At 33.5% G+C, this 18,403-nt stretch overlaps 1 protein-coding gene across 1 annotated transcript in view; it reads right to left on the bottom strand.

Annotated features, from left to right (window-relative positions):
- Positions 1 to 18,403, bottom strand: part of CNTNAP4 (contactin associated protein family member 4) — a 203,894-nt gene that overhangs the window by 14,416 nt on the left and 171,075 nt on the right. Inside the window, exons 16-21 of the mRNA XM_031507421.2 lie at positions 12,700 to 12,870; positions 8,842 to 9,060; positions 4,858 to 5,097; positions 3,150 to 3,374; positions 1,537 to 1,670; positions 454 to 541 (exon numbers count right to left, since the gene is read on the bottom strand). Coding sequence (XP_031363281.1) covers positions 454 to 541; positions 1,537 to 1,670; positions 3,150 to 3,374; positions 4,858 to 5,097; positions 8,842 to 9,060; positions 12,700 to 12,870 — 1,077 coding nt within the window. The remainder of the gene's footprint in view (positions 1 to 453; positions 542 to 1,536; positions 1,671 to 3,149; positions 3,375 to 4,857; positions 5,098 to 8,841; positions 9,061 to 12,699; positions 12,871 to 18,403) is intronic.

The raw sequence follows: 18,403 nt of genomic DNA, 5'->3' as shown, positions 1-18,403 counted from the left end.
AAAGAATCTCCAACAAAGATTTGACTTACATAACCGTATTCTTCACTGTTTACATCAAAATCAATTCACAGGAAGTTTTTCAAGTATGAATACATGATTACATAGTATTATATCATCTTTGTGTATGATTTCAATTTGATTTGTTTTTATCTCCAGAATAGAAAACAAAGTGATGTTTCTTAATGCTTGATTGCAAAATGAGAGAGAAGTGTACAATTATTTTTAATGGAACTCACTTGATCATTTTTTCAGGAAGCACTTATTTGTGATTATATCTGCATTTCCACAAGACTGAAGTTTCTACCTTGATTGTTACTCTGTGTCTAAGTAAATTCACAACAACAAATGTCTTTCAATGACATTTGTGTTATTTTTTTCATGCCCCATGATGATGTTTTATCCATATTTTAGAAAACCCTGCAGTTTTAGAAAATGCAATAGTGTTCCACTTACCTAAAATTTTCCCAAGTGTGAGAGACTTGATTGCATTGAATTCTGTGCCTGAAGACAGAATAAACTTCATTCTTTCATTCTGGTTAACCTGATAGAGTGAGGATCAAAGTAGAATAACAGAAGAGATAGTAGCCAATACTTTCTAAAAAGCAGGTAAGGTCAAGGCTAAAAATAAGAAGGTCTGAGGAAAGCTTTTGTTATTTATAGCATAAAAACTCATCAGGAAATAGATTATCTGCTTCCTTAGATCACTGATTATAACTGATATTCTTAAGCATCCCACTTAATAAGTCTTTATTTATCTTAGTGATTTGGCTGATTCTTTCTTTTTCACCTCTAAGATGAATAAAAAATAGCAAACCTTTAAGAATATGAAAAAGTCTATTTTAATTTTAAAAAGGCACTCAATTTTTAATTTCATAAAGATCAAATATTATATTGTAAATATTCTGCCTCTCAGGGTACCTCTAGAACAACATCAAGCCAAGTACCATTACCCAAGTTCTAGCCCCAAAATACTAAATTATAACATGCAAGTATTTTCAATTTAAAATTTAAAAACCGCAACTTTTTGCATGTTAGTATCAACCACTAGCAGAATAAATATTTCTATTTTATCCTGAAATTTCCATGGTAATAGCCACATTTCTTTGATGATGTAAAAGAGACCAAAGAAGAATTTTAAAACAGATTTAAATTATTAACTGTGTAGTAATATTTTTTTATTGTAGTTTAATGCATAATTTAACTAAAATAACCAAAAATTAAGGACCCAAAACAAACAACAGCAGTCACACACATTTACCAAATTTTGAAAATTTAACCATTAAACAACTAACTGCATTTTCATGTAAAATGAGGAGGTGATATAGACCTTTTGAAATAAACAAAATTAACATCAAAGAGATTGGCTAACATTAATTCTGACTGTGCACCATAAGAGTGTAAACTTTGCTTTGATTACTTGAGATATTAAGGCACATTTTATTTGCATGTAATTGCCTTGTTGCAAGTATTTGCTGCATTTTGCTTGTCTACTTTTTTGTGATAATCCACTTTTTCCCCCACCCCTAACAGAATTACCTCTACAAAAAGTGTTTCCTCCTCTCTATTTATCTTCACATGTTGTAGCTGTCCATCAGCCATGCTTTTGAAACTGATGCTGAAGACATCAGGATCTTGATGGCTATCTAGCTTGTACCTAATCTGTAAACTTCCTGCAGGGATAAAGAGAGCAAAGGTGTAGTGCACTACATACACTAAAAGCAGTACAGATCTTATACTTTATGATATATGATATACTATACAATAGATGATAAGCGATATATGATCTATACTGCTTCATAGGGGTACTGCAAGGGCAAAATGCTTGATGTGTTTAAGGACTTAGCCATGAGAAATGGATGTAAGTGGATATAATTAAAGACAACACAATGAGTAAAGCAATGTCAGAAGCAGGATATGGTGGCAAAAATAGTCATAAGCTGTCTCAATTTTGATTATTGACTTAAAATTTGGGCAGAAGTTTTATATTTATATATAAATATATATATAAATATATATATTATAAAATATAATATAATATTTTATTTTATATTATTATATTTATATAATTCAGCTAAGAAAGACAGTCTGGTAGCTTTCATAATTGTGACTTATCAAAAATAACTCATAATTCTTGAATAATGTTTTCCCTGTCCAGTCCTGTAAACCTCTGACCATTTGAAAATTAAACTGAATGCAGTGTACTAACTGCTAGATCATTTTCCATTCCTTATTGTTAACTCCAAGAATACCATCTGTACACAAATAATCACACAAAGACTGAGAGATCAATGCAGAGGCAATGTCATTTCCTGGTTAGAAATTCCTTCCCAGCTGTAGATGGACCACAAATTTCTACTCATGCTCTAGAAATGAAGGCCCATGCCAGAGCCAGGCCAGACATGAGCTACACATGTTCCATGTCACATGACAGGGAGGATAACACAGCTATCCTATCCAAATATGTGTCCAGGAAAGCACAGAACCTTCCTTAAGCACAGAACCACAGTGATAGCAAAGAGTCTTTGATAAACCTGAAAATTTAACCTAGCCTGTGGGGCTTTTTTACTTAAAAAAAATACCCAGATATAGATGAAAGAATGGAAAAGAAAAATCCAATGAATAGTTAATGTTCAGCTTAAATAGAAATATCAATAACGTTACATATATTTTTACATGTATGTGTATATATGTTTATTTTCATATGTATATAAGTAGCTTGTGAAATAAATTCAATGAAATGACCTCTGATTAATTTGGAAAATGGATAATGCACTTTAAAAAGTGTTTCATTTCATAATTTATTTTGAGGATGGCAATTTATAGGCCTCATGAGTAGAACACAGCTCAGATAAATTTTAATTTTAATTTCCAAACTTTAAAATACAAACATTTCTAAAGGATTTTCAGAAATAAATGTTTTTGAGAACATGATTTTTAAAAAGTAGTAAAAGTTGAAACTACAGTGAGGAGGAATGCATTTCATGTGGAAAGAATTCCTTGATGCAGGTGAAAAACAAGGATACCATCTACAGAAACAACAGGACACAATATGTAGTTTGTGATTCAGGTCTGGAAATCAGAGAGAATCCAAGGTGGCAGTTAATTATGATGTTCATCAGTGTTTCCAGACATCCAATCTGAAAACTCACCATTCCTGGTGAGAATGGCCGAGAGGTACTCCTTGTAGAAGGAGCTGACATAGAGCAGTAAGCTTGGTGTCCGTGTTGTTCGAAAGGCAAATGTAATTGCTTCCCTGGCCAGCGTCATGTCAGCATAGAAAGAAGAAGCATGAGAACTGGAATTTTTAGCTAATGTGTAGTATTCTTGAAAGTTGTATGTCACAGAAGTGCCAGTCCAAAAATAGGCAGAGATCTCTGGAACAAAAAGCAATTCAATATTTAAATATAATGCAAAATAACACTAGAAAGCTTTTTTCGTTGTTTGTTGGTGTTTTCTTCCCTTCTGCCACACCACAGGAGAAAATAAAATGACTGTTCTGGACTATTCCAAACTATTGTGAGAAAGCTAAAAAGTAAATATAAATGGAACTAACATTTAGAACTACAGAGAAATTTAAGGCACAAACTGGTCTAGGGAAAAAGCTCATTTAGATGTGTGTCTTAAATATCTGTTTCATTAAGACATTTTTTTCTAGGTTATTTTCTATTGATCATCCTAGTCCTCAAGGACAAAATATTCTGTCTTGTATGTATAGTGCTCCTACAAAGAAGTGGGTGCAGCAATTTGAATCCTAACATTTAGATTAGATTTGGTGTGAAACACATATGTGGTAGAAGAGACTGGTCAGGTGGGACAAAGAAAAGGAAAATAGAAAATAACATGCTCTTTTTGTGTATGACTCACTTATAGAGGGCTTCCATAATTCTATGATTTCTGTTTTCTGCTTTTTTCTGCTAAAAGCAATTGTCTCAGTGCTTTGGATCACAGCTTTCACACTTTGGAGAAATTTCTTGAAGTTTCTGTAATCTGGTCCAGTATTTGACAAAAACTGACTGAAAGTTATTATTTAGGTCATCCTAATAATTTTAGCAACAGAATCTACTCTGTCTCTGCCAAATATTACAGTGCGACCTTAGTCCCTTCTGATGCAGAGGAGGAAAACATCATTCCTCCTAATGCCATCAATGGCATAAGATCTGCAGTGCTAGATGCAGAAAGTCTGAAGACTCTTGTGGTCCCTCACTTTTGTGTTGGCAGTGATGACAGGGAAGATCTTGTGCTAATTTAGAGGAACATGAAGTTGTGGCATATAGCTGCTTAGTACTTTGCAGAATGCATTTAATACATGGAGGAAGCAAGATTTTTTTTGCAAATTTGAATTATATGCAAGCAACAAAACTTCTAGATAAGCTTCTACTTTGGAAATTCAGACTTGATGACTTTAAAAAGACTTGGAAAATAGGCTGAGTCCTGTTTGCAAAGATCTTGCTTTCTTCTTAGAGCAAAAAGTAGATTTAAGTACTTCTGTTCCTTGGTTTGTTTTCCAAACTCAGTTTTGAGATTACTATTTGAAAGACAGAAATCCAAATGTTTTACCACAAAATCATAGTTCCTAGATTTACTATAGCATCAAAGAATCAAAAAAGTTGTATGAAGTTGCTGATGCTCTCGGGTAATGTTGTTCCTGCTTAAATGGTATATTTTGAAGTTTCCTCTAAAAGAACAGTGTTTAGGAAAACTTATAGATATTGTGTAAACTCTGATGAATATTTACCTACATTATGTAAACCACATATTTTGCAAGCTTTAAACATATCTTTAAGGGGATTTGAAGATCTTGTTCTGGACTGTATGGTCCTGTTTTCAATAACTGATAAAGTTAAAAGAGCTGCTTGCCTTTCTTACAGAATGGCCCAGCATAGGCTGAGAAAGTGCAGTCACAGGAGAATCCACTGTATTTCTCTCTACATTTTCCACCATTGTGACACAGGTTACCATAGCTGCTACAATGTCCAGGACAGCCAGGTTCAACTCCTGGTGTTATCTTTGCTCTCTCTTCCAGGTCAAGGGCCATTCCATTCAACCGTAATGAACGAATGCATCCCAAAAATCCTTTCTGCCTGGATGCTGTTCCACCTGAAAATAAATTTACAGGAGCTTTTAAAACTTTAAAATAATTGATATGTAAAACATTCTTTATAGTTTACAGCCTATAAACAGTACATTATGACTTTCCAAAACACAAGCTTATTCATATGAAAATATTTATAAGTAGCTTTAAAAGTACATCTGATTTATGTTTTGTCAAGTAATTACAGAGAGGCCCTTGAAGACTCTATTAATTCACAGGAGGGGAGGGGAGGAGAGGAGTGGAGTATAGTTTCATTCTTTCAGCATTCTACTGACTGATAAACTGCCCTGTGTCTGTCTGTATCTTATGGTGTGGAGGATAATACGTGTATATATATATATTTTTTTTTTTTTCTGGAGAAACTAGCTTGACCAGGTGAACTCTGCTCTGTTACAAACTGGTGGGATGGCCAAGCTCAGAGACTGGTGATGAAAGGAATTACATCCAGCTGACAACCCATCACTGATTATGTTCCCCAGGGCTCAGTGCTGCAATTGTAGTTCTGTATAGCATCTTTATTGGTGATTTGGATTAGTGCATCTGCAGTAAGTTTGGAGATATAATGTGGGGTGGGAGTGTTGATCTGCTGAAAGGAAGGAAGGAAGGATCTACTAGGGAATCTGGACAGGCTGGATTGATGGGCTGAGGTCAGTTGTGTGGTGTTCAACAAATCAGAATTCTGGCAATTCTAAATTTTGGTCAAAAAACTTGGAGCAAGTCAGTAGGCTTGGAGAAGAGTGGCTGGAAAGCTGCCTGCTGGGAAAGGATCTGGGTTTTCTGGTCAGCAGCTGAACATGAGTCAGCTGTGCCCAGGTGGGCAGGGCTGATGGCATCCTGGCCTGTAGCAGCAGTAGTGTGGCCAGAGGACAGGGCAGGGATTGTCCCCCTGTACTCAGCACTGGAGAGGTCACACCTGGAATGCTGTGGCAAGTTCTTGGCCCCTCACTACAAGACACTGAGGTGCTGGAGCATGTCAGGAGACAGAGAATGGAGTGGGTAAAATGGTTAAAAGAGTAATTCATGAGAGAAACAGCTGAGGGAACTGGGGTTGCTTGGCTTGGAGAGAAAAGGAGGTTCATAGGTGACCTTATCACTCTCTAAAACTGCCTGAAAGGAGAGTGTAGCCAGATGGGGGTGCACCTCTTCTCCCAGGAAAATAGTGACAGAACGAGAGGGCATAATCTCAAACTGTGCCAGGGCATATTCATGTTGGACATCAGGGAGAATTTTCCAGGTGAGAAGTCTCAACTCCTGGAAAAGTTAAAGAAATAACTGAATGTGGAATTTAGTGCTGTGGTTTGGTTGACAAGGTTGTGTTCCTTCAAGGGTTGGACTTGGTGATCTTGGAGGTTTCTTCCAAACTTAATGATTCTGTGATACCCCTCAGCTGCTGTCTGTTCTGATATACTTTGTCTCAGAAGGAAGGTGTGTCTATTCAATAATAGGAAGGTTAATGCCCTTCTATGCAGAGGAATACCAGCTAGATTACATCTGATTGCCAAGCAGAGGTGATAACTATACAAAGCAATCCTAAGTGTAATGAGAGTAGCTGATTCATTTTTTTTTTTCACTTATTTTCCTTATTTTTAGTGCATTTCATGATAGCTAACAATTTATTCATCTGTGTTGCTTAGCAAGTTGTGTAACCTACATACTATGTTGTCCTTTGTTGCAGAGCCTACTGATGTTTCTTGTCCTTTGTCCTCTTAAAAAGTAGAAAATATTCCACAATGTGTGAGACTGTAAACTATAATTCCCATATATTACCAGTTCTTGTTTAGATAAATGCTTTCATGTGATCATCCACTTCAAGTTTTTTCAGTTTCACAGTTTGTATAATTATTGGTGTTACATATCATGACATAGCTGTTGCTATTTTCAGTCGCAATGGAACAAAACAGCCTGGTGGTGGCAATTTCATGTCATCCCTGTGATTAAAATGGCAAGAAATTGGAACAAGATTAAGGTGCCTTTCAATCTTAATCACTCCACATGTCTATGATTCTATGGTTTGGAGGGCTGCTTAGGCTTTAGTTCTGGTTTTTAAAAAGCAGAGTGTATATAAGTTCTTTACTTCTTGTGAAGAAGTAAAGATTGTTTTAGCTGAAGAAATCACAGTCCTCATGTTACTGACTGAGTAATGGGTGACTCAGGAAGGTACTAGATTTCCAAGATGACATTTAAGCAAATAGTGCCTCTGCTAATGTCATTCTAAAGACAGTCTATATTTCATTATTCTCTAGATCCTTTAACTAATCCCAGATCTTTGTGAATTTTCAGAGTGAAAAAAAAGGCCACAGCACCAGATGTAAAACAAAGGCACAACTTGAGTACAATTATTCACCTGAACATTATATGAAGAAAACAAGATAGACAACTTACCTGTAGATGAGTCAAAACTGGCTTGATGTTGCCAGCTCCATAAAAGAGATGGACAAGAGTATATAATTTTATTCAAATTTTCCAGATTATTTGACCAAAAAAAAAAAAAAAAAATCACCCTGTTCAACGGCCAAAAAGTTGCCAGGATGTGCAACTGTTAATACAGGATTTTATTATATTTTTAAAAGGTGATTAGAAGAACTAGAGACCAACTAACTGTTTAAATAACTTAAAACGTCTTTCGATTTCATAGTGCCAAAAGACCTATAGAATCAGACCATTTCACTGATCTAATTTCAGGTATTCATATAATAGCAGTTACGTGGCAAGTCAAGTCAGAGAACAGCAATACAATTTACTCTAGTAGAGTAAATAGAAATCTGATCTTTGCATTAATAGATCTAGTGCATTATTGTCCATATAAACCAATCTCAAGACTTCTAACTCCACTGGAACTAATACATTGGATACATCTTTTTGTTATGGAATCAACATTTTATTTTAATCAAAATATAAAATTCTTCAATGTTTGGTGTAGTCTCAATCTTCTTGCCTTGATATCTTTTGAGGCAGAGGTAAAATTTCTTATCAGAGTGTAGAAGACTTCTCTATTTCATTTTTTCATAAGCATTCATATTATTTGTACCTACAGTTTAAGAACACTATTGCCCTTAAAAGTATTCCTCCCCAACACACAGCAAACAAAACTTACATTAACTTAGTATGAGTTTCTCAGAGCAGATATAAAATAAGGCTTTTTTTTAAAGTAAGGCAAGCTTTAAATATTCTTATGCTATACGACATATATTTACACCATAATACATAATACATAATACACCAATTCATAAGTCAATATCACATTAAGAACACTAATGTGCATGTAACACGTAGCTCTATATATCTTCCTGTAATAGCTAAATAAATACTAATTAATTTGATTTTACTCCATTTCTACTTTTTCAGTATTTTATCTAAATGACTTAATGTCATGTTTCAACCTGAGAAACTGTGGATAAAGACAACAAAATTTCCTTAAAATTACAGAAATGGCACAACTTGTTTTAGTAGATTACATCCTCTTAAAAAAGGACACAAATCCAGATCCTTGGATCCTTGGTCCTTCAAGCAAATATCAAAATAAGCAAGAAATTTGAAATCCTGACCTGGAGTAACTATTGGCCAATGCGCTTTGAGATCTATAGTCTCAAAGTAGTGAATATCTGCACGGATTTTTCACAAAGTCTTTCATATCATCATACAAAGTGTTTTCAAAATATCTGGTTGACAACACTTTCCCTTCCCCTCTTCCCCCCAGCATTTTCTTATTTTTATGATGATCATTAGGAAATATTTTGTGGATGGCCTACCTACAAAAAGCTGGCTGTTGAGTTGCAAGCGGATATGTCCATCAGGTGGAGCACTGTGAGATCTTTGAGGAAGTTGATCTATTTGTAAGGAAGCCTCTTTGACATTTCTCTCAGCCTTCACATAATGCCATTGGTTGTCATTTAAGGAATTGTGTGATTGCACTACAACTTCGCTAGGTCCGTTTCCCACGTCAAATGAAAAAGCCACTTCAGATGGAGCTAGAAAGAGGATAGGAGTAGCAGACATTTGAATTATTTCATAATTAATTGGGTCACAAAATAATTAATAGCAGAACAAGTTACTTTAAGGTTTAGCCTACAATTTCATAGAATAAGACTGACTGTTTCAGAGGAAGAATTTACTTCAGGGGCCCCTGCAGCTCATTCTTCACACTCACTGACAGCAAGAGCAATGATTTATGCACCGCATGGAAGCCAATCAGTTTGCAGGCCCCTGGAGAGCAGAATAGTCAAGAAAGAGTGAAATGTGCTAGCTTTGCGATTTTGCAGTTTGGATGAAATGCATCTCTTGATTACATGCTAATTGATTGCTGTTGTTAACTATGTTTAAATTATCACTGCTATGATCCAACCAGCATTTTCTACTGCCTATTCACTTTTGTTATTTATTCATATAGTCTCAATGAACATCAGAGGGAAGATTTTGATGTAGTTTATAAAATTAAACTGAGTTTAAATTGAGTTTTTCTCTGAGCAAATTTCACATTGCATAGTTTCATATTTTGCCTAGAAAATCACGGAATCTTTGCAGGTCAAAATAAAAAAAGAGGTATATACCAGAATACTGAAGATCTGAAAATTGTGAATATTTTCTCTGAAAGTCTTTCTTTCATATATTCAATCATATATGAAAAAAAGTATTCCCTAGATGATGGATAGCTGTAAGTTTGTATTATTAAGGATTTAATTAAAGGATTGTAGAGAAGATACCATAGATCCAAAAAAAATCTTCCTATTTGCTAGATCCAAAAAAAATCTTCCTATTTGCATCCTTGAATTCTGACAGAAAAGTAAAAAAATTAGGAATCCAGGAATTAGATGAGCTTCAAACAACATTTTAAAGATAAATTAATTGAAGTGGAAAAAATAGTTCATGCAGTTTTTTTAACTTTCTTGTCACCTTTTAAAAATACATTAGACATTTTTAAATATTTGAATCAACTTTGGCCAACCTTTAGACTGAGTAATGTCACACATTTGCAATCCCTTAAGCCCTAAATCTTGTTGCTATAAAGTATTTTTCTATAATAGTTGAACCTAAGATAGCAAAGCAAAATGGGAAATACATAAACTGTTTAACTTACTAAATAAAATAAAGTGTATTGTGCAGTCAATTTATAAATGGAATGCCTTTTGTAATAAATTACCTCTTCTGCTTAGGAATCAACACTTTACAGAATAATAATAAATAATTGATATCTAAACACAGTTTCTAAGTAAAATAAATTAATTTTAGGATAAATGTATTTTATTTAGAAAACGCTGAGAACTCACTCTCCCCTTATAGAGGGATAAAGAAAAAAAAATGAAAAACAATCACACAGTAGGAGAAAAAAAGCAACAGAAAGTCTATTTGACTGGCTAAAAAGAATTTCTACCGAAGAACATGTAACTTTGGTCCTGAAAGTATTTAGCAGAATGTACCCTTCAGCATTGAATCAGCTTTGTTGCTTTCAACAAATATTTCTGTAGGAAATAAGTAAATCAGGAAGAAGTTCAACATGCATTTATAACTTATTGCAAAACAAAAATAAGGGATCAAATATCTTATTCAAGAGAAGTATCTTCATTTACTTGCCCTCTTTTTTTAAAATACAGTTAGGATGGACAAACCATTTTTGCAAGAGTATTCTAGAATGTATGCACATATGCACTATGGTGTTTGCAACTTCATAAAACCATTTCACATTTTGTATTATATTTCTGGATCTGATTTTTTTTTTGTTTGTTTAAAGTTAGATTTCAATGTCTAAAGATCACTACCCCATAAATAAATAAATAAAATATATGAATTTATTTGAAACTATTAATAGAACATAAGTGTAGGCTGGTAATTTACATTCAAATTTATTATAAAGGATGTGGAGTTAGATTTTGATGAATATAAATCATCTTATACCATATGAAATGCTCAAGTTGATTTTTTTTCTGAGACAGGTACTCTTGATGGAAATATATATTGCTCATTTCTGATTGATATTTTCTACAATAAAAGCAGACAATTTTAGGTTCACTACAAAAAATCCTCCATTTAAATTTATCTGATAAACAAAAAATAATAGGTCTGTCTATGCAACAAATTAGGATATTTATGAGGAAATATCTCTATATTCTACACAATAGTTAGTTAATTTTGCTTTTTTAGATGATTAAATTACAGACCAATTCACTGTTTTGTTTTCTGTCACACCTCCCTATTCATATAAAGTCATTTAAAGACCATAAGTATGCAGTGGTTTTTGTGCTTGAGAATGAATGGGACAAGTGACATAAGTATTATTATTCTGAAGAAAAACTTACAGTCTTCTAACAAATGTCTGAATAAATTCAGTTCTCAGAACCATTCCTTGATTTAACTGTTTCCATGATTTAACTGTTTATTTTGAAAATGAAAAATAATTTATCAGACAAGACTATCATCATTGCTTCAGAGAGCCCCCACTGAAGTGCTGATCCAGTACATTTTCTGTATTTCATGACACTGAGTTTAAAATGCTGCTGTCCTTTAAACTGCTCAGAGAGCTTTAACAGAAGGCAGTACAGACTGCCAAAAACCTGGAAAAACAATGTTGAAAACAGTAGTTTTCAAATACAGCACTATATCTTGACATGATGAAAACCAATTACACAATATTATATAATTTAACTAACTACAGAAGGTTTGTTTCATTAACATAAGATGTTAACATGGGCAAAACATCCCCCCAAGAAAAAAGAATATTTTATTTCTTAATAAAAAATATTTAATGTTTCTATGGCAATATTTTGCAATACAACGTATATATTTATTTGCACTCTTTTCTAGAAAATAGTGGAGCCTGATAACAAAATTGATTTGGAAAAAAATGAGGAATTGTCTAACCCCAAGATAAAAGTTGTTCTAATGAAACAATTTTAGAGAACTCTCAGTCACAGGCAAGAAGACTTTTCAATTAATGTGACATTTAAAATTAATTCAAAAGTCTAATGAAAAAATGCTTTATCCGTTCAAATACTCTCCTCTTCAATAATGAGCAATATAACAATAATACATTGAGTCAACTAAGATAAAGGTTTCATTTTATGTTGGTCATCTTATGTTGGATTTAGTGGGATGTTTAATTCTCTCTTATGCAACAAAAATTTATTTCTGCTTGTAAGTCTAAGCATTTATGTCTGCACAAATAAAATGAAAAAAAATTGAAGAAAAAAAAAACAAAAAGAAAAAAGATAAGATTGTGTGACTCAAGATACTGTGGCACAAGAGGTCTGAGTCACACATGGTGATTTAGTGAGCCTTCCATCAGCCACATATAATGACTGGTATTAAAATTTGGAGGAAGAGAATTAGGAGGTAGAGATGCACTGAACACAAGAAGTAGAAACAGTTTTAGCAGTCAGGGGCTGATTGCTGTGCTCTTAGATTAAGAAACCCCTGGGGCAGAAAATTTCCTCAAATGGATACTTGTTTAGTTTCAGTGCTGTGTTTTTTTCTGATAATGATAATGATCTGGTAGTAGTAGTAGAAGTAATAAAGGTAGAGGACAGTTTTTAAATACTCCCCCTTTACATTAAATACAATCCCATTTTTATAATAATAACAATAACAACAAAACCACCATCAGTCATGTTACTTACATTGTAACTCTATCCTTATGAAGTCTTGAATTCCCAGGTTCTCTAAAAACACTCCTGAGGATGCAGTAGTTTTAAAGAAAAATGAGACATCTGCACTGAATTCTCCATGGAAGGTGGGGAAATGCAGGTAGGATGCCTCTGTGTTGAAGGAAGCCGAATTCCAAAATGTTCCTGGTTAACAGAATGAAAGGATGATAGATACAGCATTATCTAACATTTCTAGTGTAAGTTTTATAACTGATAAACAAAAGAATATTCCCAGGTTTAAGAATGGTTGCAGTCTTCAGAGAGTCTCACATCCACAGAAGCTTCCCTATTAGCTCATAACACAAAATTGTAGGCATTATTGGGAATGTAGAATAATGTTTCATCAAGAATAAAGGTGCTTGGCTGAGGCAACAAAAGAACAATTATTAGGAAACATAATTAATTTCATCTCAGCTGGAAAGTCCGTTTATGGCCTGATATATCCTTTCATGAAGTAAGCAAACATAGCAGCTATGGGTGAAGTGTTATACCTACATTAAAGTAGTGTGGCTGAGGGAGCCCTTTAGCCTGGAGAAAAGGGGGCTCATGGGGACCTTATTGTTCTCTGCAGCTGCCTGAAAGGAGGGGGTAGTGAGGCAGAGTGCAGTGTCTTCTCCCAGGTTACAAGTGACAGGCTGAGAAGAAATGCCCTCAGGTTTAGATTAAATATGACAATTATTTTTTTTTTTTTTCACTGAAAGGGTTGTAAAGCATTGTAACAGACTTCCCAGAGTGGATGAAAATGTTCGAAAAGCTTGTAGGTATGGCACTTGAGGTCATGGTTCAACAGTGAACATGGGGGTGGTGCGAGGCTGACAGTTAAGACCTTTCATCTTCAAGATCTTTTCTAACCTCTACAACTCTAGTATTAGTTAGTACAAGCAGTAACTATGAGAGTTGTTAAGTATTTATTTTACATAACGAGGAAAAGAGAATTGTTATCATTGTAGTCCAGTGAAATTTACCAGATATCTCAAAGATGCAGCACAAATATCTCCTGTGGAAGAAATCAAAGAAATAAATTGCAAAATTTAATAAATTATGTTAGATATTTTCCTGGTTTTATTTCTTTTTAAGTAAGCATTCAATCATAATTTGCAAGGTTTTGTTATTAATTTTTTAAATGCTGATGTAAAATCTCTAATATCACCCTCTTCTAATAAGGACGTAATCTTCATTTATTGTGTTCAACTCGAAGCACCTTGTTAATCTGAATCTTTACAGATATATCAGTATTTCTTTACTAAACTATATTGCTTTCTAAACCAAATAAGACATTCAATACTTTCTTAGCTAATTGATCAAGCCCACTGAATATTCTCCTGATAATGTTGTGATCTCAGTCTAACAGTTATGTAGAACTGTAATTTTTGACCCAGTCACATTCTGCTTTTAGGATTAGGAAGGGGGAAGAAAAAAAATATGAAAATTTCTTTCTTCCCTGCAAAATCAAACCCTATAATACAGTGTATATGGAGGCCTAACCCACAGCCAGTGAAGCAAAATTAAAGTCCATTCCCTCATTCCAGCAGAGGAATGAGTTAGCATTTTTGGCAGGGTTTGGAACCTAAACCTAGAAAACCCTAGAAAAGCAGCATGGCAGGATTTTCACACATATTCTGGCAATTGCTCATTGTGACTCTTGACGCTCAGGAATACTGCCAGGTATCACAAGTCAAAGCAGCCACTGGGACAATATTTACATGGTAAAGCAGCTGTGAACAGATGGCTCGGGCTGAGAGGGGAACACACAGTTTTTCACCTTGCTCTCCTGTGCTGCCTTATGGGCTTCTTGAAGTTACCAACCTATGAAAAGTGCCAGAAAAAAGCAGCAGCCTTACATATTGGGATCAGTTTTAAGCCCATGTTCCTCAGCTGTGTCAGGTCATAGCTCCCACAGAGCAAACTTCACAATTGTTGTGACTAACAGCTGTGTATCACAGCTATTTAAAAATAATGGGCTGGCTGTTACCAGTGATTCAAATACAATAGGAAATTTAATACTGTAATTTATACAAAATTGTTACAACATTGCCAGCAATTAGAAGAGAGGCAATAGGGGTATTAACCGTCCAGTAAAGTAATGATACAATTAGCTTCATTTAAGTATTTAAATTATATTTGTAAATCAAAATTGAGTCCTTGGGGGAGGGCAGGGATAGGAAGTTTTATTTTTTTCCTCTCTTAATTTAGTGCCTTTTCTTGTCTAACTCTTCTTTTTCTCAGTTCTGAAAACTGTGTAATTTATGAATATAAAGACACTCTATCAATAAAGCAGCTTAAATATAGGCTTAGGAAAAGTATATTACAAAGTATCTTATATTGTTTTAAATAGGGTGGGGAAAGAATTCCTTAGCTTTATAGCATCTGGCTCACAATGTCTCATTTAGTTTTCTGGAACTGCCAACCATCATTTGGTTAGGAAATCAATATTATTTAGCATTTTATCTAAGACTGCAGTCTTTCTATGAGTAAAATGAAGGAATGTCTTATTCTTATAAATTATCCATGAAGTTTTTTTTATTGAAAAAATATACATACGTCTTTGGAATATATCAACTAGCCTTACCAACTTGAAACTATAAAAAAAAAAAAAAACAAAAAAAAAAAAAAGGGAAAAATAACAAGACAGATAAATTAGCTTTCTCAATCATGCAATTGCAATTTGCTGCACTCTTCAAGTTCCTACTCAAAACTGAAATCAGTTCACCATTTTATCAATTCCTTGTGATATCTCTAACAGTTGCATTTTCATTCTGTCAGCAGGGAAGGGATGTTGAATGCTGAAGCAGAGAAAAGAAAGATCTTATGTTGCCAAACAGTATATTTTGTACTTTGAGGTTTTTTTAACTGTAAGATCCATAGACAAAAAAACAGAAGAGAAAGCTGTGATCATCTAGTTCAATGTCTGATATAACATGGTCTATATAAATTCCCTGAATGTGTTCTTGTCTAAAAAATGTCAATTTATGGAGAATTCACAAATGCTTTTACTGTCAGTTTGTGTTTATGTATGTATTCACAGACAGTGTAGCTTCAAATCCCAAACATTAAATAATTTCCTGATTTTATTTCCTGCTTTCAAGAATATTATTTGAAATTTCTTCTACTATGAAACTCCTTTTAACACACCACCTCAGATTATGCCCAAATTCAGCAAAGAGATTTAAATGCTTTCACTGAAAAATGAACCTCAACTTCTTTAATGTTATCCTTTAACCTTACATTCTCTTCATGTATGTAAAATGGTAATCACAGACTTGTATTAAACCTCTTGATTATGCAGGAAGCTGCAAAGAGGACCCAAACAATGTTGATTAGACCGAGGTTAGAACAAATATGAATTAATATTAATTTATATAATGCTAAATAAGGGGGAATAGTTGAACACATGGTTTACAAATACTTCTGCTACTGAAAATAAAATACATGACCTGATTTCTCATGTAATGAAGAGAGATGAACCAGATTTTTTTTTTTTTGCTAAATTAGAAATTTACTTCACTGCTTTAATGAAGGTATCATGAGTGGTTGATAAAGTTAGTCTGTGTTACATTCAAAGCTCACACTATTTATTTCTTCATTTAAATGTCAGAGAACTCACATTGAATGGATTTTCTGCTTGCATTTACATGCTAGCATTGTAAATGCTAGTAAATTCAACTTTTTTTTAATACAGCCAAGTAAACAAGACTCCATCAAATACCTTATTAGAGTCTATCTTTGTCTTCACCAGTACTACCTTTATCCTTATTAATGTAAATTCCTGCTGAATGATATATTATCTTTACAATGCATGATAGTATCTTTATATTATTTTTTATTAAGATCTATATCATCAATTTTGGTTTTTTGCCCAAGAATTCATCTTATGCTGGCAGATTATAATCACCCATTTAATACACATAATTTTGGTACATTAGCTATATTTCAGTATTTTGGATTTATTTTTATGTTCTCACTAGATATTCATAGTAATAAATCAGAATATGTCCACTGATCTTTTGTAATGAAAAGATCAAGAATAAAAAAGACCCAACACAGAAGGGTGTGGTGTTTTTTTTTTTAATCTACTCCCATCAACTGACTCTATTGGAATTTATTCAACATCTAGCTTTTACTTCAATAATGACAAAAATAATTAAGATAACTCTTTCCTTTTTTTCATGAAGACCATAGAATTTCTATCTATTAATGTACCAAAGGTTTTGTTCATTCTCATATGCTTCAAAATCTTTCCTGTTACCCTGCTCAGTGTATATACATTGATCTTAACTTTCACTATATTTAGATGTATTTTTCAGTCTGATACCAGCAGTCATACCATACAATTTATTAAAACGTATTGTAGAGAAGAAAAGGAATTATAGAAACAAATCAGTCATAAATAATTTTATACATTTTGAAGGTGACAGAAAACTGTAAGCGTGACTGATATGTGTGGTGTTAGTGTCACCAAATACTACTGACTAATGTTTTTTAAATGGCCATATTCTTCTAGAATATCTTTAGTACTTTCATTGTACCATGGCATCTTACAAACTTAGGGAGGTATCTTTATCAAAATGCTGAAAAAAAAATAACATCTGAATGCAATTTTAAAAAACTTTTATCAAATAGACTGCATTTATATATATATTACTTTTGGATTTTTTTTCTTACAAAAGGCAACTCTTTCCTGTCTTACTCTGACTAATATGGTTTGGTTTCCTTGTAAGTAACATACTTCCTTGAAGAGATCAATCCTTAAAACCTAAAATAAAGAAGTACACAAATGGAATATTAAATAAAAGAGTGAAAAAAAAAAAAGCAACAATAGCCAATTTCTGCTGGACTGCATTCGATACATGAATTTCTGGAGGCAATCAAATAAGTAAATCTAATTAGAAAGTTTGTCAGTGGACTTCATGGTTTATGGCAATTCAATTCAACCAATCATTCATGGTTTTACTTTATTTTGCCCATTTATTTTCCTCCCAGGTAACTGTCCCATAAGGAATAGAATAAGAATTTATGATCTTTTAGATTTGAGTCATTTAATGAAGTACTGAAGGTATTATAAATATCAGTAAAAGTTCTCCTCCATGTTTTTACATGGTATGCTAGTCAGTTATTCTGAAAAACTTATGTCTATCAGAACAGAAACCTATTTAATAAAGGATGTCTCCTGTGAAATACAATTGTATCATTTAGTTCTGGAGAGTGACAGAAGCAAAAATTGTAACGATCTCTTTGAAGAATATTCAAATCACACTGTGAGTCCAAGAATATCTATTCTTTCTTTTTTGACAGCACTTCTGAAAAATGGGTATTTGCCACTAGACCTTTTTTTCATTCTTCACCTATCCAAAGAAAAACGTCATTAAAAGTGCATTTAATTAGATCCTCATGGGTGTCAGCAACCTCAGATTAGGAAAAAAAGTCTTAATAATGGTGTTCTTTCCTTTTGCAGCTTCAAATTGCTAGAAGCAGTGGCCTGGCAAAAGTATGAAATTCATCAGTTTTGTCTGGTGTGAAAATTAATATGTAGAACTCAGAAATTACTGCAAGTCATAGCTCTTTATGTTAACTGTAAAAATGAATATAAAAGAAAATGTTCACTACAAAATTCTCTGCTGACACACAATGAACATGGGAAGAAAATCTATGAAGTCCTGTACTCAGTATTTATTATAAC

This window comes from Lonchura striata, chromosome Z (genome assembly GCF_046129695.1).
Source record: "Lonchura striata isolate bLonStr1 chromosome Z, bLonStr1.mat, whole genome shotgun sequence".
Classification (NCBI taxonomy): Eukaryota; Metazoa; Chordata; class Aves; order Passeriformes; family Estrildidae; genus Lonchura; species Lonchura striata.
This window is presented reverse-complemented; position numbering and strand designations above follow the sequence as displayed.